The sequence below is a fragment of the Suricata suricatta genome, chromosome 6, assembly GCF_006229205.1.
Source record: "Suricata suricatta isolate VVHF042 chromosome 6, meerkat_22Aug2017_6uvM2_HiC, whole genome shotgun sequence".
NCBI classification, from domain to species: domain Eukaryota; kingdom Metazoa; phylum Chordata; class Mammalia; order Carnivora; family Herpestidae; genus Suricata; species Suricata suricatta.
In genome coordinates, this window is record NC_043705.1 from 117,720,120 (window position 1) to 117,747,442 (window position 27,323).

The window sequence follows — 27,323 nt, forward strand, 5'->3', positions numbered from 1 at the left end:
TCATCAGTTGATGGACATTTAGGCTCTTTCCATGATTTGGCTATTGTAGAAAGTGCCGCTATGAACATTGGGTACATGTGCTCCTATGCATCAGCACTTCTGTATCCCCTGGGTAAATCCCTAGCAGTGCTATTGCTGGGTCATAGGGGAGTTCTATCTATAGTTTTTTGAGGAGCCTCCACACTGTTTTCCAGAGCAGCTGCACCAGTTTACATTCCCACCAACAGTGTAGGAGGGTGCCCATCTCTCCACACCCTCGCCAGCATCTATATTCTCTTGATTTGTTCATTTTAGCGACTCTGTCCAGTGTGAGGTGGTATCTCAGTGTGTGAGTGCATATGGCACATTCTCCAAGATTGATCACATACTAGGTCATAAAACAGCCCTCCATAAATAAAAAGAATTGAAATCATACCGTGCACACTTTCAGATCACAATGCTATGAAACTCGAAATCAACCACAAGAAGAAGTCTGGAAAACCTCCAAAAATGTGGAGGTTAAAAACTACCCTAGTAAAGAATGATTGGGCCAATAAGGCAATTAGAGAGGAAATTTAAAAATATATGGAGACGAATGAAAATGAGAATACAGCAATTCAAACTCTCTGGGATGCAGCAAAGGCAGTCTTAAGAGGAAAGTTCACTGCAATACAGGCCTATCTCAACAAATCAGAAAAAGCACAAACTCAAAACCTAACAGAGCACCTAAGGAAACTAGAAAGGGAGCAGCAAGAACACCCCAAACCCAGCAAAAGAAAATAAATAAATAATAAAGATAAGAGCAGAATTAAACAAGATAGAATCCACAAAAACAATTGAACAGATCAATGAAACCAAGAGTTGGTTTTTTGAAAAAATAAACAAAATTGATAAACCTCTAGCTAGGCTCCTCAGGTAGCCAAGTCTTTAAAAAAAAAAAAAAAAAAAAAAAAAGAGGCAGTGTTGAATCACTCAAAGGGGCAAGTTCAGGCAACTATCGTACTACAAAGCTGTGTCACTCTTTAATGCTGTGACTCCATATTCAGATTTGTCACCTCCCAAACCTCCACATCATTGCTCAAAGCCTTGAAGACTTTCCAGTAGTTTAGATAAAATACACTCCTGAAAATTCACTCGAATCCAGTTTGACTCACCTTTCAACCTTTTCCCCGCCTATCACCCTGTATTCTAAGGAACCTGACCTAAATACCCTTTGCTCACTGCTATCAATTTCTCTTTCCTGAAAGTGTTTTCTGGATCATTCACATTCCTCCAATCTGAAGAACTAGTTTAGTCCCTTTTCTTATATAATTCTAAAACAAAAGAAGTTGAAAGCATATAAATTGAGAGCAGAAACTTGTGCGGGTTTTAGTAGGTTCGCAAAGGTTTTTTAAAGATTTTTTTAAATGTTGATTTATTTTTGCGAGAGAGAGAAAGAGGGCATGCTAGTGGGGGAGGGTCAGAGAGAGAGAGAGATGGAGGATCCCGAGTGGGCTCTGCGTGTTGACAGCAGAGGGCCTGATGCTGGGCTCCAACTCAAGAACCAGCGCTGTTGACTTTGGCACTTCACCTTCTCCCCTGTCAAGTAGGGATAATGATCCTTCCCCCATAGCACTCAGTGAGAGAGTCTTAGCAACACAGCTGGCATATGATAAACATCCAATAAACTTAACTTTTAAAAATATGGTGTTGTACCTTCTGTGTCTGTCTGTTTAAGCCATCACTGATCCTGCCCTTTCTATCCATTCTGATCTCTCTTTTCCAGGACATTTATCAACTACTAAAAGATTGTAATCCATCTATGTGTTTCCCTGCTAAAGGGAAAGCCCTATAAAGGAATAGATTCTTATTTTGCTCACTAATTTATCCCAAGCTCTGGAAGAGTACCTGGCACATAGCATGGGGCATAGATTTATTACGTGAATTAGCTTGCATTCAGGGGTAAACTTTGTTTTCGGTCTCTGAACTGCAGTGGTTTTGATCAGAGATTAGTTACCAAACCCCATCTGCTCTAAACAAACAAACAAAAAAGAATAATAATTTGAAAAAATTTTTAAAGCTTTTAATATAACAAAGCTTTTTTAAATTCCTTTGAAGGTAATTTTTTAATCCTTTTAAGGAAATTTCTTAAATGGGGGTACTAATGTAGAATGAAACGTTGGGTAGGAAATCTCTACACACAAAAGAAATTTTAATCACATCCATTTCTGATAGTTATCCCTAAGAGTAGAACTTTGCTTATTTTAGTTAAGACTAAGAAAACTTAGGCCCTTAATGTTTCTTTCACTATATTATTTGGCAAAACTCAATATCTACATGCTTCTATAGTTCATTAAGGACTACATCCTAGTTTAAAAAACATTATATCTATAAACATTCCTAATTTCAGCTTTTGCCACACTAGAAGGTATCTATGGGGAATAGAAGGGCTTGATCATTAGTTTTTTGAGGATTTGTTTTAACCTCCTTGTCTACAATATTGAGTCTTTTTAATAAAGATTGGATTAGGAACTTAATAGTGGCTTACACAGAAGACTTGTCTTTCCATAGGGCTACAGAGTTCAGCTAAGGAAACGAATGATCTAATTACATTCTGTGATGCTAAAAATGCCTACATTATAAGACTAGAAAATAGCAGATTCCACCGTGCATCTGTCTAAACTTCAAGGACAGCTCAAGTTACATTTATTTAATGACCATAATAGGGATCATAAAGAGAGGTTACAGATGGAACACTTATCTAATCCAGCCCATGTTTTCCATAAGTATTTAAGTGTCAATTACTTAGCAGGCACAGAATTTGCAACAGGTCATTACTAGTTCAGAGACTAGACAAGATTGCTCTAAAAGCTAATGATGAAACATGTTGCTTAAATAGTAATGTTTCTTATGAACCAGGAAAACTTCCTTTATAATGAGTCATTGATGTTGACATTCCCATGTAGGCTAACCAGAAGCCTTTTTGTAGTTCAATAAAAATACAAATACATCATAATGGGCCAGGAGGTCTCAGAAAAGCTCAGCAAAGTAGCACGTGATAAGCAACAATCATTACTAGTTCATCTTATGCTAAACTATAGACCTACATGGCACCTTCATGTTTTATCATCTTCAAAAAAAGCCAGTGGGGATGCTGTGCATTTAAGAGGCCTGGGAGAAGGACCAACTCTCATTGCATCTGCTTATTCTGGGAAAGGCTCCTGTGGTAAGTCAGATTTTTTTTTTACCAACTTCCTGTTTTAAAGCAAAGGCTTGCCCATTAAGCTACATGTGCCCCTGAGTGTTAGGTAGGTTTATAAGTAATAACTTAATGTAAAGGAAAAATACTTAACAGTTTTGAGCCAAAGCTCTGATAAATAAAAAACAGAAAATACTTCAAAAAATTTTAGCACACCTGTTAGACAATTGTAATCTCACTATTAACTTAAATCATATATGGGTAACATGGAAGGGGTTACCCAGCATTAGTTTCACATGGAAGCTGTCTGCCGCTGGAGATGATTTTGAATAACAGATTTTAAAAGGCACAGACATAGATCCAATAAGTGAGAAAGAACTAGATGGTTGTATATAAATTTATTGTTTGAAATAAGTTAAACCCTTTTGGGGAAGTAGCAATTCCTTTGGAACCATATGAATTGATGATTTGTTTAGTTAATTCCTTGTATTCCTTTTAAAATATCCAAACTGAGTTGTTTAGCAGACTGGCAGTATCGGTTTCTATGAAGCAGCATATCACATTCACTATTACTAAAGTTAAGACACTATTTCTTCAATCTTGTAGAATCATAACTAGATCAAAAGTAAAACAGGGGCGCCTGGGTGGCTCAGTCGGTTCAGCATCCGACTTCGGCTCAGGTCATGATCTCACAGTCTGTGGGTTCGAGCCCCATGTTGGGCTCTGTGCTGACAGCTCAGAGCCTGGAGCCTGCTTCAGATTCTGTGTCTCCCTCTCTCTCTGCCTCTCCCCCACTCATGCTCTGTTTCTCTCTGTCTCAATAATAAATATACATTAATTTTTAAAAAAAAAAGTAAAACAAACAAAATTATATTGTGCTTGGGGGAAAAGTAGAATTTTTCAAGGCTCCTCAAAGTCAGTAGTTAATGCAACCTCAGGAGCTTATCTTAAAAAGAAAAAAAGTAAATAAAATATTCAAGACTAGAGCCTTTGAGAGTGTTGTCTAGTGAATGACACACCAGGATAATTTTCTTAGGTATCTTGCTTTTATGCAGCTGGTACAAATTTGATTTTTTTTTCCTCCCGGCCCTGGAGTAATTTTAATGTCAGAAGAGATGATATAAGAAAACAGTCCACTAGAATATAGATGTTTAGAAAACCTTCAGATTCACTTTTGAAATCCTAGGATAAATTTTATAAAATCTGTACAGATTAAGGTGATATTTGAGGTCTTTCCTTGTGTTCTTTGATTATTATAATCAAGAAAGATCAGGAGGCTGTATGTTCATTTCATAAGAATGCTTAGTTCTCATAAACTCGTCCATTTTAATCTTATTGGTAGAGGTCAATTAAATGACTTACCGAAGGTGGTATGGAAATTGACTCTAACTTCTTTAGATTAGGAACATTGTTTAATGTTTGGGACCCCAGAGAAGTGGCTTTTTCCTGAAGGCTCTAGTAGATACAAGATTCTGTGAATTACTTTTCCAAACTTGCTGACTACGTTTCATGGTTCCTAAGGTAGGTGTCTAGATGTGCTTGTGGAAGGGAGGGCCAATTAATGGTGATGACTTAAATGATTCCAACAGGTGTAACTATGGTTACATTGACTTGGATTTATATGTATATATATATAATTCATGAAACAAAACCTCTCTCACCTGCTTAGATTTTATCAACAGGAGTCTGATATTAACTGGTAAGGGTTTTTTTTAATTGTGATCGGAACTTCCTGTGTTCATCTATCTGTGCAGTGAATGGACCCCATACAGATACTTTAATACATTAGAATCATTTATTGTTAGATGTATTTATTTCCATTGTGCAGCAGTTAAAATCCCAAATCTGTTTTATTTAGCAAAGGTTAATGTGCTACCTAGAATATTTCCATCCTTCAGTTTAATTTTAAAATGTATTTATTTATTGTCACATACTTTTTTTTCTTTCACTGAAGTTTTTCATTTCTTTTCAATTTATTTTTTTAAATATAATTTATTGCCAAGTTGGCTAACATACAGTGTATACAGTGTGCTCTTAGCTTTGGGAGTGGATTCCCATGATTCATGACATACATACAACACCCAGTGTTCATCCCAAGTGCCCTACTCAATGCTTATTTGGTCTAATACCATTTCCCAAAAGATGAGAGAGTTATTAGAGTGTGAACTTGAGCTCAAGGATACTTGTGAATTTTTGTCATCTTCTACTTACTCTGCAGCAGCAGAGTATTTGTATATAAACACACAGTTTCGAAGCAGGTAGTCTGGCTTTTTCAGAACCTTTTTTTTTTTATCCTGCCTCTTAAATTTTCAACACTTGAGTGGTATTGGTACATCACCTCAAGAAGCAAGAAAAACAGTTGGTAGATTCACCCTTCTCCCTATGCCCCAGAACCTGAAATAACCTAGGCAGTTCTTATCCATTAACCTATCTGATTTGGTCAGCAACCAAAAAGTAAGCAAATGAGCATATATTATTTCTTCCAGGAGAGTTCATTCCCCTGGCCTTTTAGATAGCCTTCTGGAACTTTGTAATCTTCAGTGTGGGAGATCAGCACTGGTATCAGGAGGGGAGAGGGCTGGTCATCAGGTTGCTGGTTCTGTGTAAAGCCGAAATCTGACAAATAAATAGAAAATCTCTATTTTTAGGTGTCTCTTTTTTCCTTCTTATTTAAAAGCAAACCAAGTCTTTTCTAAGAGAAATCAGCTAAGTTATGAAGACCCATCCATAAAATGATAATTGATATATCAAGCACACAGATAACAGTAAACAAAAAGTGGTTCTTAAAATATATATATTCTAAGCATGCTTGGGCGGCTCAGTTGGTTGAGCATTTGACTTCGGCTCAGGTCATGATCTCATGGTCCATGAGTTCAAGCCCCGCATTGGGCTCTGTGCTAACAGCACAGAGCCTGGAGCCTGCTTTGAATTCTGTGTCTCCCTCTCTCTCTGCCCACGCTCTGTCTTTAGCTCTCAAAAACTAAATAAATAAACATCTAAAATTTTAAAAACACACATATATATACGTGTGTGTGTGTGTGTATATATATATATACATATATATATACATATATATATATATATATACACACATATATATATACATATATATATTCTAGGGGAGCCTGGGTGATTCAGTAGGTTAAGTGTCTGACTTCAGCTCAGGTCATGATCTCATGGTTTGTGGTTCGAGTCCCGTGACAGGCTCTGCACTGACAGCTCAGAAGCCTGGAGCCTGCTTCAGATTCCGTGCCTCCCTCTCTCTCTGCTACTCCCCGTCTTGTGCTCTGCCTTTCTCTCTCTCAAAAAAATAACGAAACATTAAAAAAATGAAAATATATATTCTTAACCGTGAGGGTTAGCAGGGCTGCCATCATTCTTAGAAACGAAGCTCAGCGCCCTGTTGGCGGTGGCTGTCTTGCCCAACCAGGGAAGCTCATATCGGATGTGGAGATGTAAGCCAAAGGCAAGTCTCTCATGGAAAGTTAATGCCAACTCCAAGGAGAGACTGGACACTAAAACAAAGAACATATTCTACTGAATAGACCACCTAGAACCCAGAGATAACATATTAGGTTAAGATAACTTAATCTGATCTTGTGTTTACGTAACTAGAAGGACTTTTTTTCATGGTTTTGGTCTCTGTGTAGACACAGAGAAAGAAGTTCTGCCTATCCATATACACTTACTATACACACTGCAGTTTTACTCTTCTGTACTGATGTTATAAGGCAGCTGGAGTCTCTCTCCTTTAAACTCTTCAAAACACAGCTTGTCTCTGAAACATGAGTTGCAGAAAGGTACAGAAACACTCACGCAATGGCTTTGAGGATTATATACATGTGGGTCTCTGCCTGGAAAGGAAAACCACATTGGGATTTAATATAATTCAGCCAGGCTATTAAAGAAGAAACCAAATATCAGGCAATGTTTCTTGTACTGGTTTTTGGAAGAGGAAAAGTTTAAGATTACCTGCTTGCTCTTAAAGGGCTCTGCAGTAGTATAGCACAAAATAATTCTACTAGTGTATGTGGTTCTTCATTCTTACTTGTGTTTAAAATGCAGATGGTTCTAAATAACATGCTTTCTTTAACTCTTCTAACATCCACGTAGACTTTCAAGATGAAGGTCGTAATGGACCGGAATAGAAAGTGGACTGTGTGTAACAATTAAGGTTTATATGTACAAGTATCACAGGGGCCCAAATGAATACACTATTGTATCCTGAAGTCCACATGCTAGATATGCCGCCCACCCACTTTGACTTAATTCAAGATTATTTCATATGGGAATGAGAAAGCTTGATGTTGTGTGTTCGAGGACGCAAACTAAGATTCATTTATACAATTTAGTCTAAAATGAGCGTGGAACTAGAAGGAAGAGTTCGTTTGTGCAACTACCCTAACTTGGGAAAAATAGGCATGAAAAGAATGAAATATTTGCTCGTCAGTTTGGGTGAGTATATATATCTGAGGAAAGACCGTTGGAAAAAATATGAATAGTGTAAATGTATTGGCTTAGGAATCAAATGGTACAATGACAGTCCTTTCCCCTCACCCTGATTCGTTAGCTTTTTGACTACCTTTTCCTGCAAGGGTCAAGCATAATATCCTTTTATACATTTAAATGCCAAATTGAAAGTAAAAGCCATAGGTCGGCTGGGCTTTTGTACCAGTTCCATAATGCTTCTCTTCAAATCACTGCCCCACAGGCCCTGCAATAGAAAATTTCTAGAGGCTTCCATGTTAGTAGTGTTACTTTTTTTAAATTAAAACCCTAAAATTGTTCATGTAAATTCTTCATTCTGTAGAACACTCTCTTACCTTGCACTTAGGACGAGAGGAAAGCAGAATGAAATACTGTGTAATTGTACAAAATAGAGTTCTTCTAAATTCAAATTTTAAAACTGACTTATTCCATTTGTCCATTCCAGTAATCTATCAACACTTGAGCGTTTAATCTTATTCCTTCCACGTGGCTTTTTGAGCATACTTTCTGGTTACTATCACTTCTTAACTACAAAAAGCAAACTGTGCATTGTCACTGAGCATGGCACCCCCGCCTTAGGACAGCACCTTGGTGCCGGTTACTGTGCTACCACCACAATATGCTGGGTTTTCTCCACTAACGCAAGCCCTTGGTGACTGAAGCAGGTGCCGCCATCACTGGCCCTGCAGGAGTGTATCCACGCCAGTGGCTGGGGGGGAGTGCTCAACAGAATTCCATCCCATCCCACAGAGCTGTTTTTGCATGCCCACTGGCCACTGGACCAGCAAGGCTGCCTGAAGTACAGAAGTATCTTCTTGACTGAGAACCCTTACATTTCAGCCCAGGTCTTTAGTGTAGACTTCTTACTGAATACTCATTCCTCAGGCATCAAGAGTTTTCCCTAATTCCAACCCCCGGCACACACATCTGCTCCATGTTGACCACTAAAGTCATTGACCATTTCCCAGAAATGTGTTGGCTTGCAATACAAATTTACCCACCAGATTACCAGTTACATTTGAGGCTAAAGTGCAAGGTGTATGGCCCTACCACTCCACAGAAAGGCACATTATTCTCCCAAAACCGTGAATTCCCAATAGCCTTTCCTCAGAATTAATGGGAATCACTCATAGCTTATTCCATAGATGACTTGTTATCTTTCTTATAAAAAGGCAGTAGGTAATAAGGCAGTTTGTAATGGTAGTTATAATTATAAACTTGATCAAGGATGCAGTCATCACTTTGCCAATCTCTCCTCTCCACATGGCTCTTGAGGTATAAGTACCATTGGAACAATAGAAGAAAAGGAAACAAATACCACATCATTCGGGGGATCAGAGCCTAGGAACCTCCATATGCAGAGCTCTGATAAACCTGGGTTGAAGTACACTGTTCACTAGACCAGAAACCCCTCACTCTCTTTTCCATGTCAAGGTGTGTCTCTACATGGCACTGCCCAGCTCACGTGAGATACACAGAGCACATGTACCACATCCAGAGAGCCACTGGTATCAGAGGTACCATGGCAGAGCATAACCCAAGTGATCCAATGCCACCAATGTAAATTAATGACAGAAACATGATCTTCAACCCTCCAAAGTTTCAGTGTCACTTCCTTCCCTTTGTAGAAGTGAGTTAAAGGATAAAATCAGATTCCTGTTTTTCTACTCTGTTCGGTCTAAGCTAGAGGAGGTCATGTTTAAGAACTAGTGTGGAATCATTGGCTGTGATGTTAAAGTTGAGACGGGCGTACACTCTAACGCCAATCAGTCCAACTCCAATCTTCATTTGTCCATGTGCCCAAAAATTCCACATGATCAAAAGGCCACAGGGATGTTCAACTCCACATTCTTTCTTGGAGTCTTAATAAATGTAAAGAAAAGTTCTAGACTCAGTGCTAGTTCAATGTCCAGCCTTTCTAAAGGCAAGAGTATCTTGATTATGAATTTACATTTTCTTCTTTGTCTAACTCTGGAGAGTTAAGCATTCAAACCGAAGAGTCATGGGGCTGAAACAACTGAGTAATATGATTGTAAAGTTGAGCATAAACTTGATACTTCAGTTCAACTTATGAACAATTTCAGACATTCCTCGTGAACTGTTTGCATTGCCTGGTCTAGAGAATGGGCCCTCATTTAAATAGCAAGAAGCTGTGTTTTAAGCTTAAACTCTCCTAAACAGTATTCTGATGGCTATTTTTTAGGCTCTAGTAGAAGATATTCCTTACAAAAACTTATTTTAAAAACAAAAAGGGTGTGGTGGGGACAAAACTTAGGAGAGGTCATAATAAGTCAAAAATATTGAAAGTCTCCAATTTGAGAAGTCAACTTCCTATCATGCTTTAAAAAAAAAAAGAAAAACATAAAAAGGCCACACATTGAATAGTAGACAATGTACTGAAATAAATCTGAATCCTTTGATCTGTGAGTTGCATCTCAAACTTTGCCAAATGCTTTCTTCCAAGCAGCCAAATCAACATTAATAAACCAGTTTGACCAAAGAGGACTCCAACTACCTAGGTTAAAAAAAAAAATCCAGTAACAATGTATAATTAGATCACATAGAATTCATTTTTGGTTTTGGTTCAGAGAACATATGTGAAATCCATGTTCATACTATTCTGCTAAGCTATCTTACTGTTCTTTGCTTGAAATATCTACTAAATGGAAGGTATTCTTGGTTCAATCTGTATGTAATGGGTTTTGGACAGTCTTAAAAAAATACTTAAAAAACCCCTGACACATATAATCTCTAGGAATAGCACGATAGAGCCTCATGTTAAGATGTAGATTTCTCCTGGCACCAGCTCTATCCCAACAAGCTGCTTAACAAAAGACAAGTTATACATTCTTTCTTGACCTCAGTTCCCTAATCTGAGGATTTCATACCCTTAATAATGAAAGGGTATGACCAAATTATTCCCTAGGTTTCTTCCAGCTCAAAATCAACCACCTGGTATTTCTTTAAGGAGACATAGGATCATGGAAGTAGATGATTGGAAATCAAGCTTGTCAGTACATTAGAATCATCTAGGAATCTTTAAAATATATTGGTGCCTGTGTCTCCTTCCCCCAGAGATTTGGATTTAATCAGTCTGGGAACAGCATGGACATCTTTTTAAGAGCTTCCCAGTAAACGTTCCCCAGGGGATATGAGGTAGACCTTCTAAACTGCTAATGGTAATGATGTGGGCTTGGATTTGACTCAGCATCTCTCGGTGACACGGAGTAGATTCAAAAGTCAGAGTTGAACAAGGGTGACCCTCCCACTGACACACTCTCTCACCTTTTCACCTAAGCCTTGATAGTGAAACTACTACATCCCTCTAATGTGTGTACGTGCTAGCTGTTTACCTGTCGATCCTAGTTGTTCTAAAGTTATTTAAGCATTCGCTGTAGAAAAGCAATGCTGGGTATGACATAAGACTATGCAGGACTATTTTCTGTAAGATGTAGCTTTGATTTAAGCACATCCACCATTTGCTGAGTGTGCTTTCTATACAGTAAGCACGGAGGTTTCTACATAAGTTCTTAATGATTTCTCATAACAACTCTGCAAACAATATTCCTGTCACACGTAAGTGAGTGTTCAGTAATTTGCCTCAAGCCACGGGGCTAGAAATGGTGAAACTGTCTGAGACCTGCAAGTTTGAAAGCAGCTATGCTATGACACCTCTACCCAAAATTAACTGTATGGGGAACTCTTGGCCTGACTTGGTTCCAAAGAAAGGGAAAAGCTTCTCAGTTCAGTACTCTAGTCCTACATACAGCATCCTTTCCAAGGGTTAAAAGCAATGAAAGAGTGGTCTTGGTAAATGCATAACTTGTGTATATTTCCTGGACTCAAGTGTGTTTGGTTACTGAGGCCTCCAGAGCAGTGTCAGCACTTACAAGAAAATCTCCTAAGAACTCCTTCTCACTCTCCATCAACATAGTCTCATTTCCCCAATTACACAACCTGCAAAAATCTTAGAGTCTATGACACTGGGCCCTTGCAGAGCAAAGTAAGCCTTCCTAAAAACATAGGAATCCAAGCAGTTAAAGGAGAAAGGCTTGACATCAAGTATCAGAAACAGCCTGACTTCGCTGTATCATTTCTGGCAGCATACCTTATTCCAAAAGGCTACTTTGAAAATAATGGTGGAGGCAGCTTGCTGCCCTCTTGGACCCCAAGATCTACCTTAGAGGTTAATATTTCACAGGTGCTAATTCAGTACCTCAGCTGAGACAGGCATAAAGTACCAAAGGACACAGGAGCATATTTTCTGACAAGTACAAAGTACTAGACACTCTAACAAAGATGTTTATGTTGTTTTGTTAACTCTTCTTAACTCTCTTTCCGTGTGTCTATTTTATGTTACTGTTTCTAAAAAATTAACTGACATGTAAAAGTCCGTGGGATTACAACTTTAAAAGCAGTTTATAAACTACAGGTTAAAATCAGTATGGTTAAAAAAACAACAACAACAAGAAAAGAGCAACCAGCATCTATCGTAGAAAAGGGAACATAGATCATATTTCATTTTGAGCCTTGCAATTGACTAGGGATCGATTTTGTTTTACTAAGTCCTTTAACTTCCCCATAAAATAGACACATTTTATTTCACAGAGCTGTCAGGATGTTTCAAGGGCATGGTAGGTTGTTTGTCCCATCCTCCTTATCGCTGAAAACAGATTCTCGACCTTTTGTGGAATGGGGCTACCATTCAGTCAGTCCTTAAATCACTCCTTTTACCAGCATTTTGAGATGGAGCAAATTTCTCCCTATCCTGTATGATTGGGGTAAATTCCCCTGGCAGAAAGGAGGCACACTTGTGTCAGGATATTGCTGAGAATGCTGGAATCATTAAGCAGTATCATTGCTGTTAGCCATGCAACCCTGCTGATGGAAAAGGCCAACAAGAATAAGGAGGCATCAGCCAGACTCCTCCCTACAGAAATCTGTCCCTATATTGGACATCCCAGGATTCTAAATACTTGCTGTCTTGCATGAATCAGTTGAAGGGCTAAAAAATCCAGCAAATTTTTCCTTGTGCAAGGGGTATGCTTGCCATGAGATGACTCAGGCAGTCTTGTATACATTTCTCAGAGCTTTCTCAGAAACCGAAAAAGATGTTGCAAGCTCCAACATCTCTCCTCGTCGTGTGATTCTCATGCCATGGAAAGGGGAAGTTCCTGCATTCTCTCCGGGGCGGGTGGGGGGGGAGGTTGGTGTTATGCCCAGAATCCAGGTTATAGGTCTTTGATCAAATGGAAGCTAATTTTCTTGACTCAGTAAAGTTTCTTTTACAACTTTCTGTTCTTTATTAGGCCTTAACAAGGATTAAAGAATATACAATAGCTTTAGATCCCTCTCTCTTTCTAGCTGTATCTTCTGATTTCTCTCTTCAAGCTCCTAATAAAGGAAGCAGCCCATCCTCAAGAATGAGAACCAGCTAGGTTCAGATGGGGAGCTATTCATGTGGCCCTTTGTATATGTTTTTGAGCTTTATAACTTTTAATCCCGGTTCTATGATAACACCCTGTGTGTGTTTCCTGACTAGTTTTGTGCTTTTGGTCAGAACAGTTTCTGGGACTAAACCCAATGAATCAGAAGACTGTAGGCTGGGTGTCCTATATCTGCTTGTTCCCCTTTCTGAAACCTTTTATTTTCACTAGAGCTTCTGTGTTTAACAGAACACATAGATTAATGCAATCTAGACCATTTTTTTTTAAACAATGCCCTAGCTTGGAAAGTAATCAAAATAATAGGGCACCTGTTGGCCCTCAGATCCCTTTCCAGCCCCAACCTCTTTCCAAAAACAATTCATTATAAAACCTTCTGGAGGTTTAATGAGAACAATGGGCAATTCTCTACCAACATTTGAAGGACTATGCATCTGAGTTGAAAATATTTACGTTGATTATTCTCTACAGAGGGGCCTGAGTCTAGAAGCAAGACTTCTTCCATCTACTGCTTGTTTAATGGTAGCTTGGACATTTGGAGAGCCTGTAATGGGGGTTGCTTTTTAGACCTTGGGACAAAGGTAAATGTTTATCACTCTCGTATGTGTGATACTGGATGGATGCTTTTATAAAAATATTTTCAAAAACCTCTAACATTTCTTTATAAAGGAGTTTATCATTGAGTCTTGGATGTTGAGGCAGAGTCTACTCTCTGATCATTTCAGGGAACATGGATACATTTTATTAATTTTTAAGTCTATTATTTATTTCTTTTGAGGAAGAAAGAGAGAGAGCGCGCACACAAGCATACATGAGTGGTTGAGGGGCAGAGAGGGAGGGACAGAGAGAATCCTGAGCAGACTCAATGCTGACACAAGGCTTGAATCCATGAACCTTAGAGTCATGACCTGAACTGGTATCAGGAGTTAGATGCTTAACCTATTAAGCCACCCAGGCACCCAAAACTTGGATATGTTGTTTAAAATTTTTTTATGTTTATTTATTTTTGAGAAAGAGAGACAGTGTGAGCCGGGGAGACGCAGAAAGAGAGGGAGACACAGAATCTGAAGTAGGCTCCAGGCTCCTGGAGCTGTCAGTACAGAGCCCCACATGAGGCTTGACCCCACAAACCTTGAGATCATGACCTGGGGGGTGTCAGACACTTACCTAACTGAGCCACCCAGGTGCCCCCAAACATGGATACATTTTAAATGGCATGGCCTGCAATGCAGACCTATCTTTGCTTTATTGTAACATGATACACCTTTTCTTCACTGAATCTATGCCAAAGAAATTTTTCCTCCCTGTTATGTTTTTCTTCCTTGCCCCTTATAACTGCTCATTCCTAAACAGTGGAAGGATATAATTAAAAGATACTAACTGCCTTTAAAACAATTCCAGTGCTGTAAAAAGTTGTATTTAAGTGTCTGAAAAGAGAAGTTTGGGCTGTAAAACCAAGGTAGCACCATTCACTTTAGAACAATTCCCGGGGCGCCTGGGTGGCTCAGTCAGTTAAGCGTCGGACTCGGCTCAGGTCATGATCTTGGTTTGTGGGTTTGAGCCTGTCATTGGTTTCTGTGCTGACAGCTCAGAGCCTGGAGCCTGCTTTGGATTCTGTGTCTCCTTCTCTGCCCCTTCCTGCTCACCCCTTGTCTCGCTTTCTCTCTCAAAAATAAATAAACATTAAAAAATTTTTTAGAACCCTTCCATTTTGGCCCAGTCTGCCAACACTAGGTCTGAGACCTGGTCTTAAGCTGTGAGGATGTGTCCTGTGTCACTATTGTGACTAAACTACACACCACCATTCCCTCCCCCAAACCCCTCAAAGCGTTTTGTAGCACTTCTTAAATTCCTTTAAAATATTCTCACTTTAGAATAAAATTTACCAAATTTAATAACCTAAACATTTTATTATCAGAAATAATATCTTGCAGAAAAGTACAATATTAGGTTCCAAAGATGGTCAACGAACTCTTTAACCCAGATTATTTTGAGCCTGAACTGGAGGGGAAGAGGAGCAGCTTCAGGGAGAGGTCTTACCTACTGTCCTCAGGGACAAACAGAAAACTGGGAAGGGCTGGATGTGGGGGAGAGGGGCGTTTGGCATATTTGAAAAGGTAAGAAATGAAAAAGCAAATTATACTCGAAAAGAAATGAGAAATATGGGCTTGCTATACAAAAGTGAAAAGAAAGGAGATTGAAGATAAGAAAGCAAAATATTTAAGAGTCTCACCAACAAAACAGAAACATCTAAGTCTCTGTCCTAAATGCAAGGGAAACAAGACCAAGCAGGAAAGCTTCCAATGTTATTCTAAAATTTAGAAGAACTTCATTAGTTTAAAAAAAATCCAGATCATCCCAATACAGAAACACTAGCCATGGGCCTGAACATGGGAGCAAAACGTAGGGAGGGGAAAAGCTCAGAAAAAGATAGAGGTTTCTGATGCATGCAATCAGACACCCCCAAAGGCTGAACAGCATAGTGATTGGATTAGGTCAGAAAATCCATCAGCAGATGAAGTTGAGTTTCTGAGAGTAGAGTTGAGATGAACAGTCCTTTGAGAGAAAGGCAAGAAAAAGAAGAGGGTAGGAGACTATCAAGTTTAAATGTTTAATCATGAAAGGATCATGAGATGATGGCTGGAAGACTTACAAGGTCCTTAATTCTGAAATAAGATCTGAGCAACTTATAAAGGAAAGGGCCTGTCCCTGTATCTCTTAGGTCAGAGTTTAGTCTCACCTCCTAATGTAAATATGGGCAAATACCGTCTTGAATCGGAATAAATTCTCTGAGGTTAATAAAATAACTATTAGTTTCCTGAAATTGGAAGAGTGTGTATATGACTAGGAGATTTATCATGTCACCAGAAGACAAATCTTGGGAACCACTGAAACCAATCAAGGCATACAAAACAGAGGTGTCATATTCGTTTCCTAGGGCTGCCATAACAAAACACCAAAAATGAGGTGGCTTCAAACCACAGAAACCCCAAGCCCTGAAACAAGAAGTCAACAGGGTTTGCTTCTTCCAGAGGCTCTGAGGGAGAACCCATTCTGAGCGGTTCTCTCCGGGCTTGTGATGGACATTGGCAATCCTTGGCATTCCTGGTTGGTAGCTGTGTCAGTCCACGCTTCACCTCCACATTCACGTTACCTTCTCTTTGTGTGTCTCTTTGTCTCAAATATTCCTTTGACTTTCCTTATAAGGACATCTGTTATGGGATTTAGGGCCATCCTTAAATCAAGGAGATCCCAACTCAAGATCTTTAATTACAACTGCAAATAGGTTTTCCCTAAATGAGGACAAAATTAAAGGTTTGAGGGTTAGAATTTGGACGTATCTTTTTAGGGGCCACTACATGTATGTAATAGATCATGTCTATAGCTGTAGGAGGCTTCTCAGAGGAGATCCATCAGTATAATGTGTGAAGAACTTAGGGCCAGACATCCTGGGTTAGACCCAAGTTCTACCACTTAGCAACTGTATAGTTTAAAACCTCTGTGCCTTGGCTCTTCCTATCAAAATACTCATGGAAGTACTCTGAGTAACCTATTAGTACCTAGCCCCTAACTAAGTCTTGAGTAAATAAGGCTTTGGGTTCTTTTGCTATGTAAGACTTTCACCTGTAAAGAGACTATCTCCTTGGTCACCTACCGCCAGTCAGGTACCTTTGAGAAAAATTGACTATATCTCTGAATTAAACAATTCAGATAACATAAGTCATATATAGATGTGTATGTATTTTTAAAGACTATTAAGACTATAAAGACCATTTAAAAACTCATGGAAGGAGAGCTGAAGTATCAACCTTGAGGAAAACATGTTGACATTTATGAAGCAAGCAAAGTGCAGTTTAGGCTGACAGAGCCTTAAAAATTTTATCCTTTAGTCATCTATGAAATAGCATATATTTCCTTGGGTAGACTTGGTCCTTTAATTTAAGAAGCTCAAATAAATGGATGCTTTAAGAACAAAATTAAGCTTTTTGGGGTGGGAGGAATGTATCAGTCCATGAATGGTCTTTTTTTTTAAATTTTCTTTTTCTTTTATTTATTTTTGAGAGAGAGTACAAGCAGGGAAGGAGCAGAGAGAGAGAGAAGGACAGAGGATCTGGCTGTGGGGCTAAAACAAATCATGAGATTGTGACCTGAGCCAAAGTTGGATGCTCAACCAACTGAGCCACCCCAGCGACCCCAGGCCATAGGTGGTCTTCACAAGATTACAGAACTGTGAATGGCTCAGCTTTGCCTCTGGTCTTCAATCCATGTAGAAGGGTAACCTTTCTCTAGCTCTCTCAGAAGCTATGTGGAAACTTGGACTCCTGGGAGCTGAAAAACCCTTTTGAAACATTAGTTCACTGCTGTGTGTTTACAATGACTCTGAGCTTTTCTGTTTTACCTACCATGATATATACAAAGAAATTTTATTAGAGCACAACTGCCTTGAGGATAATAATGCTAAATAATAGCATAAAAGTATTCACACTCAATGAATTGCACAATAGACATCTCATAAATTCATTCTTTCTCTGATATGTTTAAGTGTTAATGTCAAACGCCCTGGAAACCATATGCAGAATCCTAACATGTAAAAAATATATATCTACCAAAGGAATAAGATAAAATTTGTAATTCTATTCTTGACACTGTTTTTGGAATTAGGTAGGTTTTTGAAGAACCAAAATTCGTTAGTGTCCAATTTAAGATGCCAATTGCAATCATCTGGGATGCAGCAGCCACTCTATTTCTATTTTGCTATGAAACCCTATTTTTGTATGTGTGACACATTTTGAGCCCTACCTTTAATACTAGATTTTTATACCAAAATTTCAATACAAACCACTTAAGTAGGTAATCATTTAATGTTACCAGGTATCAACTGCTTAAAGAAAAATCTAGTAAACACCCTCTTTCCACTTTGGAAACTACAAAGGAAACAGTCCTACCCACTCCTCTTCAGAATTCCGTCTATTTGTTTATTCAGAAAGAACAAAGTGAGTCTGAAAAAATACACTTATAAATCACGGGTCATTAGCCTATTAGCATAAAGTCTGGATTTGCTGTATTACAGTCTCAGTATGCCTCTAACCTCTGCCTACAGGTGTCTGTAGCAGGTTATGTTCATCTGAGACTTTGGGGATCGCCTGCTGTCACTAAGTGTCTGCTGGTGCTGGAGTTTGCGGTCTGCCTTCCTGCCATGTCTAACGAAGTAGAAACGAGCACAACTAATGGTCAGCCTGACCAACAGTCTGCACCAAAAGCACCATCGAAGAAGGAGAAAAAGAAAGGTATGGAACAAACTCTTGAGGCCACTGAGGGGAGCACATGTTGGCTACCTCTGAGGAAATGTGAGGTTTGGGGGAGGGGAAGCAAGAGCTGGCCCTTACCTCACTCCAACCTCTGCCTCATGTCAAGTTCTCCTCAACAGGAAAGTTGGACTTTGGCAGGGATTAATTTGCTCCCCTTAGAATAAGACCTGTCTCTGGATCAGGTGATTGTACCAACTTGGATCTCTCTGGGGAGTGTATATAGCTGTTTATTGAGTTGATAAACACAACTATCAATTATTCTCTGACTGTCTTTCAGAAACCTATTCACCACTCTTGATCTACTGAAGTAGCTGTTTTTCAAAAACCAAGATCTTTATTTTATTAGACCCTGTTCTCTTGACCTGAAATACCACGAGAAAGTGCCAGAATCCTTAATCAGTCATAGTTCGAGAATGTGCCGTGGCTTGTTTGCCTTTTACTATTACATGTTAGCTATGGGAATGAGATCGAACAGTCTTTTCAAGATAGCAGAAGTTATAAAGATGAGATAATGGTCTTAATGATTTTCAAAGGAATTTACGCACAATTTTCTTCTGCCTTATTGACCGTCCAAAATGATAATAAGTAGGGCAAATGGTTTATTTTTCTTTCATTAAAAAACAGCATTATCCTCCTTACTTGTTTTTGAAGATATATTTTAAATTATGATGAAGGATATCCCCAAATCTCACCCGATGTATTTCCCATAACTTAGTCCATTTTGCACCTTTGAGAGTTTAATTTTTTTCTCTATCACAATGCCATATGCAATATTACAGAACATGTTTTTACACAACGAAATAAGACTAGAGATAGAATGTTGCATATTCAATCAACTGTAATATGACCAATATTTATACTACTCAGATTTGGAGGTTCTGGAAATAGTTGATCGGAGCTGGGGATGATATTTAAAGACATTTATAAATTCTATCCTATATTTCTTTTTTTCCCCTCAGGTTCTGAAAAGACAGATGAGTATCTTTTGGCCAGATTCAAAGGTGATGGTGTAAAATACAAGGCCAAGCTAATTGGCATTGACGATGTGCCCGATGCAAGAGGGGATAAAATGAGCCAAGATTCTATGATGAAACTAAAGGTAAAAGGAGAAAGATGCTTTGTCTCTATCTTAAGCAAATATCCAACAGAGGGAATTGTATTAGAATTTTGTGTTTACCTATATCTCAATTATTTGAAAAAAAAAACATTTCTAATCACATAATTGATCCTGTGGTACCTCATTTTATGAGGAGTCATGAGTTTGTTTGCATATTTTGAATGCTAAAGACCTGACTTAATCAAGTATTACAGGACTCAAGATGCATTTTCCTTTGGGCAAATCAAGTTTTAGATCCTGAGGTATTCAGATAAAATTCTGGTCTCTAGGGGCATCTGGGTGGCTCCATTGATTAAGTGCCCAACTTCGGCTCAGGTCATGTTCTTGTGGTTTGTGAGTTTGAGCCCTGTGTTGGGCTCTGTGCTGACAGCCTGGAGCCTGGGGACCTGCTTCAGATTCTGTGTCTTCGTCTCTCACTGTTCCTCCCCAACTCATAACTCACTCTCTCTCTCTCTCTCTCTCTCTCTCTCTCTCTCTCTCAAAAATAAAGATTTTAAAAAATTTAAAAATATTCTAGGAAAAATAAAATTCAGGTCTCTATTTGGAAACTGTGGCTCTTTAGTATTAGCCTTTTGACTTTTCAAATTTCCAGTTCTGTCGCTATGTGAAACTAATTAATTAATAATAATTGTTAAATAAGACAAGACCTAGAAAGAACATCTTTGAAGATCTAATTCAGTCTTGTTTTTACCAATGACTATTCTGAAGCCAATGAATTAGAACAACTTGTCCAAGTTCACGTAGCTAACTCATGATGTGCTGGCTCAATGTCTTCTATTTCATTCTGCCATCTATTATGAAAGGTGCCTAATCCTTTCATCGATGGTAAACCAAGCTGAAAATAAAGGAATCTTTTAAATGTTTTTATATCAAAAGCATCATAGGATAGTTTTAACTAGATTTTTCTTGTTTCCCCAATCTCATCAGGGAATGGCGGCAGCTGGTCGGTCTCAGGGACAACACAAACAAAGGATCTGGGTCAACATTTCCCTGTCTGGGATAAAAATAATTGATGAGAAAACTGGGGTAAGAATTCACTTTCACTAACATCTTTCTGACCACCTCAGTCTAACAAACAATTTGACTTAAATCCCAGTTCTCTGTTTCCCTTTTCAAAATTACGGGGGGTGAGGGAGGGGGGGAATAATACCTGCTACTTTTCTAGAGGAAACAAACAGAAAATAGACACAGGTACAGCATAAACACAGATATGCTGTAAATATCACTTAGGCATTTTTTTGGACCTCAAGTACACAGAACTAGATTAACCCTACCTCCTGGTTTGTGATCCTGTCATAGGTCTATGCTTGGGTCTCATTTTAATGTATTGATTATCTGCAAACTTACTGGCTAACCTGAAGCTAGAATATTACCTGTAACACATCTACCTTTTCTTTCTTATCTCTTCTCCTTTCCTCCTCACCTGCAGTTATAATCTCTCATCCTGTAGATATAACCTTGTGCATTTTTTTTTGTGGTTGCTGTTGTTTGTCCACATATGAATAGTGTTACTTATTTTGTTCCTTTTTCTGTAACCATATCAAGAAACTGTCATACTTTACATTCTCCAGGACTTTTTTTCTCTGTTCAACATAACATCATAAGATTTATTTACTTAAAATGTTTGTAGCTCATTTGCATTGCTGTAAATCAAGGTACCTTGTTGTGTGAAGGTACTATTGGGAGACTTCCAGTTATTATCCACCCTTCCTAGAGATGTCCATGATCTATCATGCAAAATCCACTGATCAAATATAGAGCCCTGGAACCCTGGCGTCTGCTCACTTACACTACTGGTCCTTGTGCACTGATGTTTCCATTGTTCTTCATCTCTCAAGTCTTATTTTCCCAAGCCCGTCAGAGAATGATGGCAGGTTTTCCTCAAGCACTCTCTTTTCCCCAAGCCTTCTAAGATATCCAATATATACTTTCCAGTGGCCTTAGGCATTTGGAAACAAAAACTAAGATATGTTATGACCACCTACAAATATCCCTGAAATATTGAGCCCTGCTATGTGCTTGAAAGGATCAAGAAAAAGGGGAACTAGGGGAATAGACGGGAAGGAACTACTAAACCAATAAATCTCCTGTTGTTCACCTGAGTCTGACATTTGAGTTGGGAAAGTCAACCCACTTGGATGGTTTGGCAATGAACTGTCCCATCTTTGCTGAAGCTCTTGGTCTCCTAATTCAATCCTCAAGCCTTTCTTGGTATGTGACATCACACCTTTGGGATGGAGACAATCAAGTATCAATATTCTAAGTGCTTTTTCCACTTCTGTTTCCTACTCTTTGGTCCTTCTGGAGCCCTTACTAACAAGAATAAATGTAGCTCTAACATTCAACCAGAGACAAAACTTTCTTTCTTCAAATGTTTTGGCTTTTTTATGTATGCCTAAATATCTGATGCTTCATTGTACTACCATATAAATAGGTTCTAGCTTGATCAATAAATCATTTTTTATGTTTACTTTTCAGGTAATAGAGCATGAACACCCAGTAAATAAAATTTCTTTCATTGCCCGTGATGTGACAGACAACCGGGCATTTGGTTATGTGTGTGGAGGAGAAGGGCAGCATCAGTTTTTTGCCATAAAAACAGGACAACAGGTAAGCTCCAAGCCTGAAAATATACCTGAGGGGGGCTTATCCTCAGTTTATCATAGAGTGTCTGTCACTCAACTAGAGAGCTTGCTAGAGACAGATGTAGGAGAACTAAACATTGACTCAGAAGATGACTATCTTTAAAGGTCTTGAGAATTATTTTTAATGTTTATTTATTTTGAGAGAGAAAGAGAGAGAGGCAAAGAGAGAGAGAGACCGAGACAGAGAATCCCAAGCAGGCTCTATGCTGCCGGTGCAGAGCCCAACCTGTCTAACTATAACATGAGATCATGACCTGAGCTGAAATCAGAGTCTGATGCTGAACTGACTGAGCCACCCAGGTGCCCTGTAATCATTTTTTTAATAGTTTATTGCCAAGTTGGTTTCCATATAACACCTAGTGCTCTTCCTTACAAATGCCCCCCTCCATGACCATCACTCCCCTTCCCCTTTCCTCCTCCCTCTAAAGCCTTCAGTTTGTTTTCAGTATTCAAGAGTCTCTCATGATTTGCCTCCCTCCTTCTCCCTAACTTTCTTCCCCTCCCCTTCCCCTTCCCATGATCCCTTGTTAGGTTTCTCCTGTTAGACCTATGAGTGAAAACATATGGTATCTGTCCTTCTCTGCCTGACTTATTTTGCTTAGCATGACACCCTCGCGGTCCATCCACTTTGCTATAAATCGCCAGATTTCATTCTTTCTCATTGACGTATAGTACTCGATTGTGTATATACCACATCTTCGTTACCCCGTCATAGGTTCATTTTTAAGTGTTATTGAGACCCATGTTGTGTATGGACAAGGATTCTTAGAAATTACTTTCTCGTAAGGTCAATGTTGATATTAGAACAATAATGAATTATTCCCAAAAATCTTGAACTAGTTGGAAAACTATCATGATCTTTCTAGTTTTGTTCAAATACTTATTAACTCTGCTGTCCTGTATGTATCTGGTGGTGGGGGTTGGGATAGTGATGATCCCTCCTAAACCATGGGAGGATAGTAAGGAGCTTTAAGAGAAAGGAAGAAAACAGTACTAATCAGGACTGATGGAAGACAAAAAGAAAAAAATAGTAAGATTAAAATACTCATAAAAATGCTTTTTCTTGCTTTAGGCTGAGCCATTAGTTGTTGATCTTAAAGACCTCTTTCAAGTTATCTATAATGTAAAGAAAAAGGAAGAAGAAAAGAAAAAGGCAAGTGTTACCCAGTATTGACTCTGTTACACTTAAGATTATCTCCCAGGACCATGCTTGAACATTATGTAAACATATGGTGTGTCTGCAGAGTTGACGTCTTTGTGGCTGTCCACAGTATAAAAAGTAGAGAAATGTGTTGTCTGTTTTCCCCAATAAGCAATGGATAGATGCTATAGTTAGACCCCTGATTTTTGTCCCTAACTTGTTATCTATCCCCACGAGCTTCACATTGGTTCTAAAGACTATACAGGTCGACCAAGTTTAAGTTCAGAAACTGTATTCAAATTCTAGTATTGATATGTACAGGACAGGGAAATGTAGGACTAAAATAATATGCAAGGCTAACTCTTGCCTGTGTCAGTGAACCCGTGTGTGTGTGTGTGTGTGTGTGTGTGTGTGTGTGTATAAATTTAACTCCCTTTAACTGTAATTACTAAGATCACTGAATGAATTTGTGTCTTTCTTTTTAGATGGAAGAAGCCAACAAAGCAGTAGAGGTAAAACTGCATCTTTACTCAGTGTGAATTGCACATGTGATGTGTATAAGTCCTTGTTTGCTACCTGTCCAAGCATGCTCCCCTCTTAGCTTACGATAATGTGCTCATGATTCCTCTGGCCATAAAAGATGTATAGTTGAATGATCAACACCCAAATCATAACTGCTTAGCAAGCCATACACCAAGAAATTAAATTCTGTAAGAAAAGTCACCCTTAAACATTTGCCATATTTTCAGAATGGAAGTGAGAACCTACTGACCCTTGATGACCAAACTAACAAACTGAAATTGGTATGTATGTGATTTTTTTTATGAGTCTTATTTACCTGAACAGAGGTTTACTTCCTATAGATGTTACTAATGCCAAATCTGCATTGAATATGTATGGAAGTCCTGTTATGACAAGTATTTCCCTAAACATTAGTATAACATTTATGTCAAAATACAAAGTAATATTTTTATAGACACATTTGAATCTAATCCAAAATTTTTTTAAGAGTGTGGACCAGATGGATTTGTTTGCGAACATGTCTACACTTCCAGGCCTAAATAGCCTAATATAAAAATCTGTGTTAATTAAATGAAAATCAAATTGTGACAACGATTTTCCTAAACCTTAGTTTAGCAAACAATCACAACAATATACAAAGTAATATTTTTCAGTAGACACATCTGAATCTAATCCAAATACTTTTTCAAGGGTGTTGACCAGATGGATTTGTTTGGGGACATGTCTACACCTCCTGACCTAAATAGTCCAACAGTAAGTGTCTGTTTTTAAATTTGGAATGTAATGGAAATGGCATCTATACCTCAAATTGGCAATTAATCAGAAATTTTGAGCATCTCAAAACTTGGAGGGTGACTGCTAATTTTTCTGCATAATGTATAAATGGCTACTAGAACCACTTTGCATCTTAAGTTACCATGGGAACCTATCAACATTAATTCAGATATATTAATTTTGCTTAGAGGTTGCTTTGAGCCATAGGATAGGCAATGCAATCCTTTCTGGTATTATTTAGGATCAGAAGAGGAGCTGAATAATAATCCTGGGCATAAGTCTAGTGTTTGCTAGATGATTAATTGTAAAGCCACTTGGCTTCTTCAATATTTTTCTATTCTTCCTATTGTGATTTAGCAGCATACGTTTGGTGTGAAGTGACACTTAAAAAATAATAAGATGTTCAGTTATGTTTAACCAAGGCCTGTTTTTGTTTAAAAACATTATTAATTCTGTTCAGAACACTCTAGTTATCAAGTCTTCTTAATATTGACTGATCCATGACACCTATGTGAGAATGGAGCAATATTTCCCTTTTATAGATAAGGAAATGGCGATGCATTAAAAACCTCACTTGTCCAAGAAAGATGTCCAGATTCAAGGCCTAAGCACGGGTCTCATACCTTCCAAAACAGGCCTCAAGTTACACAACCCATGTAATTTTTCCTGAGTACCTGAGATTTGCAGGGCACAGGAGTGAGTGAAATGGACAATGTCAAGGAGATCCTGGAGTTTACTGTCTAGTTGGGAGTTCAACATTAAAACTAATCCAAAGCCTATTAATTGATGTTATTTAGAAGGAATTTATCTAGCTTAGAGGTTCATAAAATGCCTCAGAGTAAATGAGTTTCTAAACTTGAATATAAAAGCTGATAAGGCTGTAACTAGACAAAAAGAGCATGAGTCTAGAATAATGAGAAGAACGTCTGTCTCCGCATCTGTTATATCAGGGAATTACCAAGCAAGTCCACAGGACCAAAAAGGTCCTAGGAATTAAAGCAGCAACAGATCAAGGACTGGACACGCCACACTTACCGGAGTATTGTAGGGAATGCTAGTCCCAAACTTTCACATAAACTGGCCAAGCCCACTGAGATGAAAGGAGGAAGGACTGCATAGTCTCATCTCTGTCTCCAACCCTGTGACATTCACGATGCAAAAGAGCATTTTAATGAGGACCTAAAAAGTCTCCAATAGAGAAGAATCCTGTTTAGTGTTATTTTTAGCAGTGAGTTCTAACTCACTTGTCTATGGAAATTTTATTCTTCGCAAATTTTTTGAAATAAAAGACTAGATGATCCTAAAATGTCCATCATAGCTCTGAGGTACTTTTGGTTTATACACAACTTCTCCCCCTCCTCTGTTGTACCCCCTTCTCGAAGTAAATTGATACCTGAACGATCTACTTTCCAAGTGTAACTGACATTCAAACAAGTATATTGGCAGAGATCAAAGCGCTCAAGCTATGAAGTAGAATTCCAGTGGGATAGGCAAGGGAGCACTGACTATTTAATCTTCTTCTGTAGACTTGTAGAAAGTTCTGAAAGAGGATGTGAAAAACAAAACAACATGAGTAATCCTGAGTTTTATTTATATTAGACTTAATGCATTCTAAGAGTTTTTGGTTTAAAGAAATAGCATGCAAGTTTTAGTTAAACTAACAAGAAATTAAAGTAATAAATATCATGAAAGTAGATGGTATCTGATTAAGAGAATGCTAACAGAACTAATTATGTGCTAAGTGGATTTTGCCAACATGGTCTTACATATTGACTCCATATTCCTAGGTCACAAAATAGATTTATCTCTATTTGATAATACCAGAATGTTTAAAAATGTCTGTAATCTTCCAGTTGCTCTGGAAGAGATGAAGAGAAGAAATCTTAATTACCTGGACTTTATTAGTGGTTCCCTGACCCATCTGCCCCACCCCCAACATTTATACAGAATAGTTTTATGCACTGCAAATAAAACTCATGTTACAAACTAAGTGGCATCCCTTAGAATATGTTTTTATTGGAAATTAACTGAACAATATTCTTCCATACTGCCACTGGAAAGAAAAAGAAAAGAAAACACAAAACAACATACTTTCAAACTTTAAAAATGGTTATTCAAAAACACAATTGGGAGAAGAACATAAGGTATGACCCACTCCGAAGGAGGTTAAGTCTGATACAGGGATGGAATCAGCACACAAAGCACAGTGTCATGCATACATAAGATGCCATGGGTGGGCACACGTGAAGATGAAATAAATCAATGAAAAAAAGGCTTTGGGAAGAATCTTAACTTGAGGTCTTTGAAGTATGTAGGAAAATAGAGAGTAGTTAGGTTAAAAATAAACTGGGTCCTATTGTAGGTCATTTTGAAAGACTGGCCAATGAAGCTTATTTTAACACAGGGGATAGAAAGAAGCCATTGAAAATTTTGTGAAGAGACGTCCAGGGATTGGGCAGGCCGGAATGGTTAGGAAAGATTAGCCGCTTGGAGAAAGCTAGGCTGCAAACTCAGTATAGAAGACCTGCTGTTGTACAAACACCATTTTGGTTGCCTGCTTCCTACCTCTTACTGGAGTCTTAAGAGCAAGGACTGCCTTTCACGTTCATGTTATCAGTGCTTGTTTCTCAGGTGCTCAGGTGATGACCCAGTGGTTGCAATGCTGACAGTCCAACAAAGAAATAATGAAGGTCTGACCTAGGGGGTGGATGAGGAGCCTTACATCA

The 27,323-nt window shown here is 38.4% G+C and overlaps 1 protein-coding gene and 1 long non-coding RNA gene across 6 annotated transcripts in view; one reads left to right on the forward strand and one right to left on the reverse strand.

The window, feature by feature from the left end:
- Positions 1 to 27,323, forward strand: part of DAB2 (DAB adaptor protein 2) — a 52,778-nt gene that overhangs the window by 12,456 nt on the left and 12,999 nt on the right. For 3 of the 5 annotated variants that reach the window (XM_029940964.1, XM_029940963.1, XM_029940968.1), the window contains exons 2-9: positions 18,191 to 18,377; positions 19,358 to 19,497; positions 20,443 to 20,541; positions 21,994 to 22,125; positions 23,233 to 23,313; positions 23,787 to 23,813; positions 24,051 to 24,104; positions 24,514 to 24,576. In XM_029940964.1, coding sequence (XP_029796824.1) covers positions 18,287 to 18,377; positions 19,358 to 19,497; positions 20,443 to 20,541; positions 21,994 to 22,125; positions 23,233 to 23,313; positions 23,787 to 23,813; positions 24,051 to 24,104; positions 24,514 to 24,576 — 687 coding nt within the window. In that variant the 5' untranslated portion in view covers positions 18,191 to 18,286. Of the gene's footprint in view, positions 1 to 3,124; positions 3,185 to 18,062; positions 18,084 to 18,190; positions 18,378 to 19,357; positions 19,498 to 20,442; positions 20,542 to 21,993; positions 22,126 to 23,232; positions 23,314 to 23,786; positions 23,814 to 24,050; positions 24,105 to 24,513; positions 24,577 to 27,323 lie in introns of those variants that run through there. The other 2 variants (XM_029940966.1, XM_029940967.1) reach the window with 2 other exon arrangements.
- Positions 25,707 to 27,290, reverse strand: LOC115293199. Its single transcript, XR_003909417.1, has 3 exons — positions 27,163 to 27,290; positions 25,991 to 26,137; positions 25,707 to 25,785 (listed from the first exon to the last, which is right to left on the reverse strand). It is a non-coding gene; the product is annotated as an uncharacterized LOC115293199 (long non-coding RNA).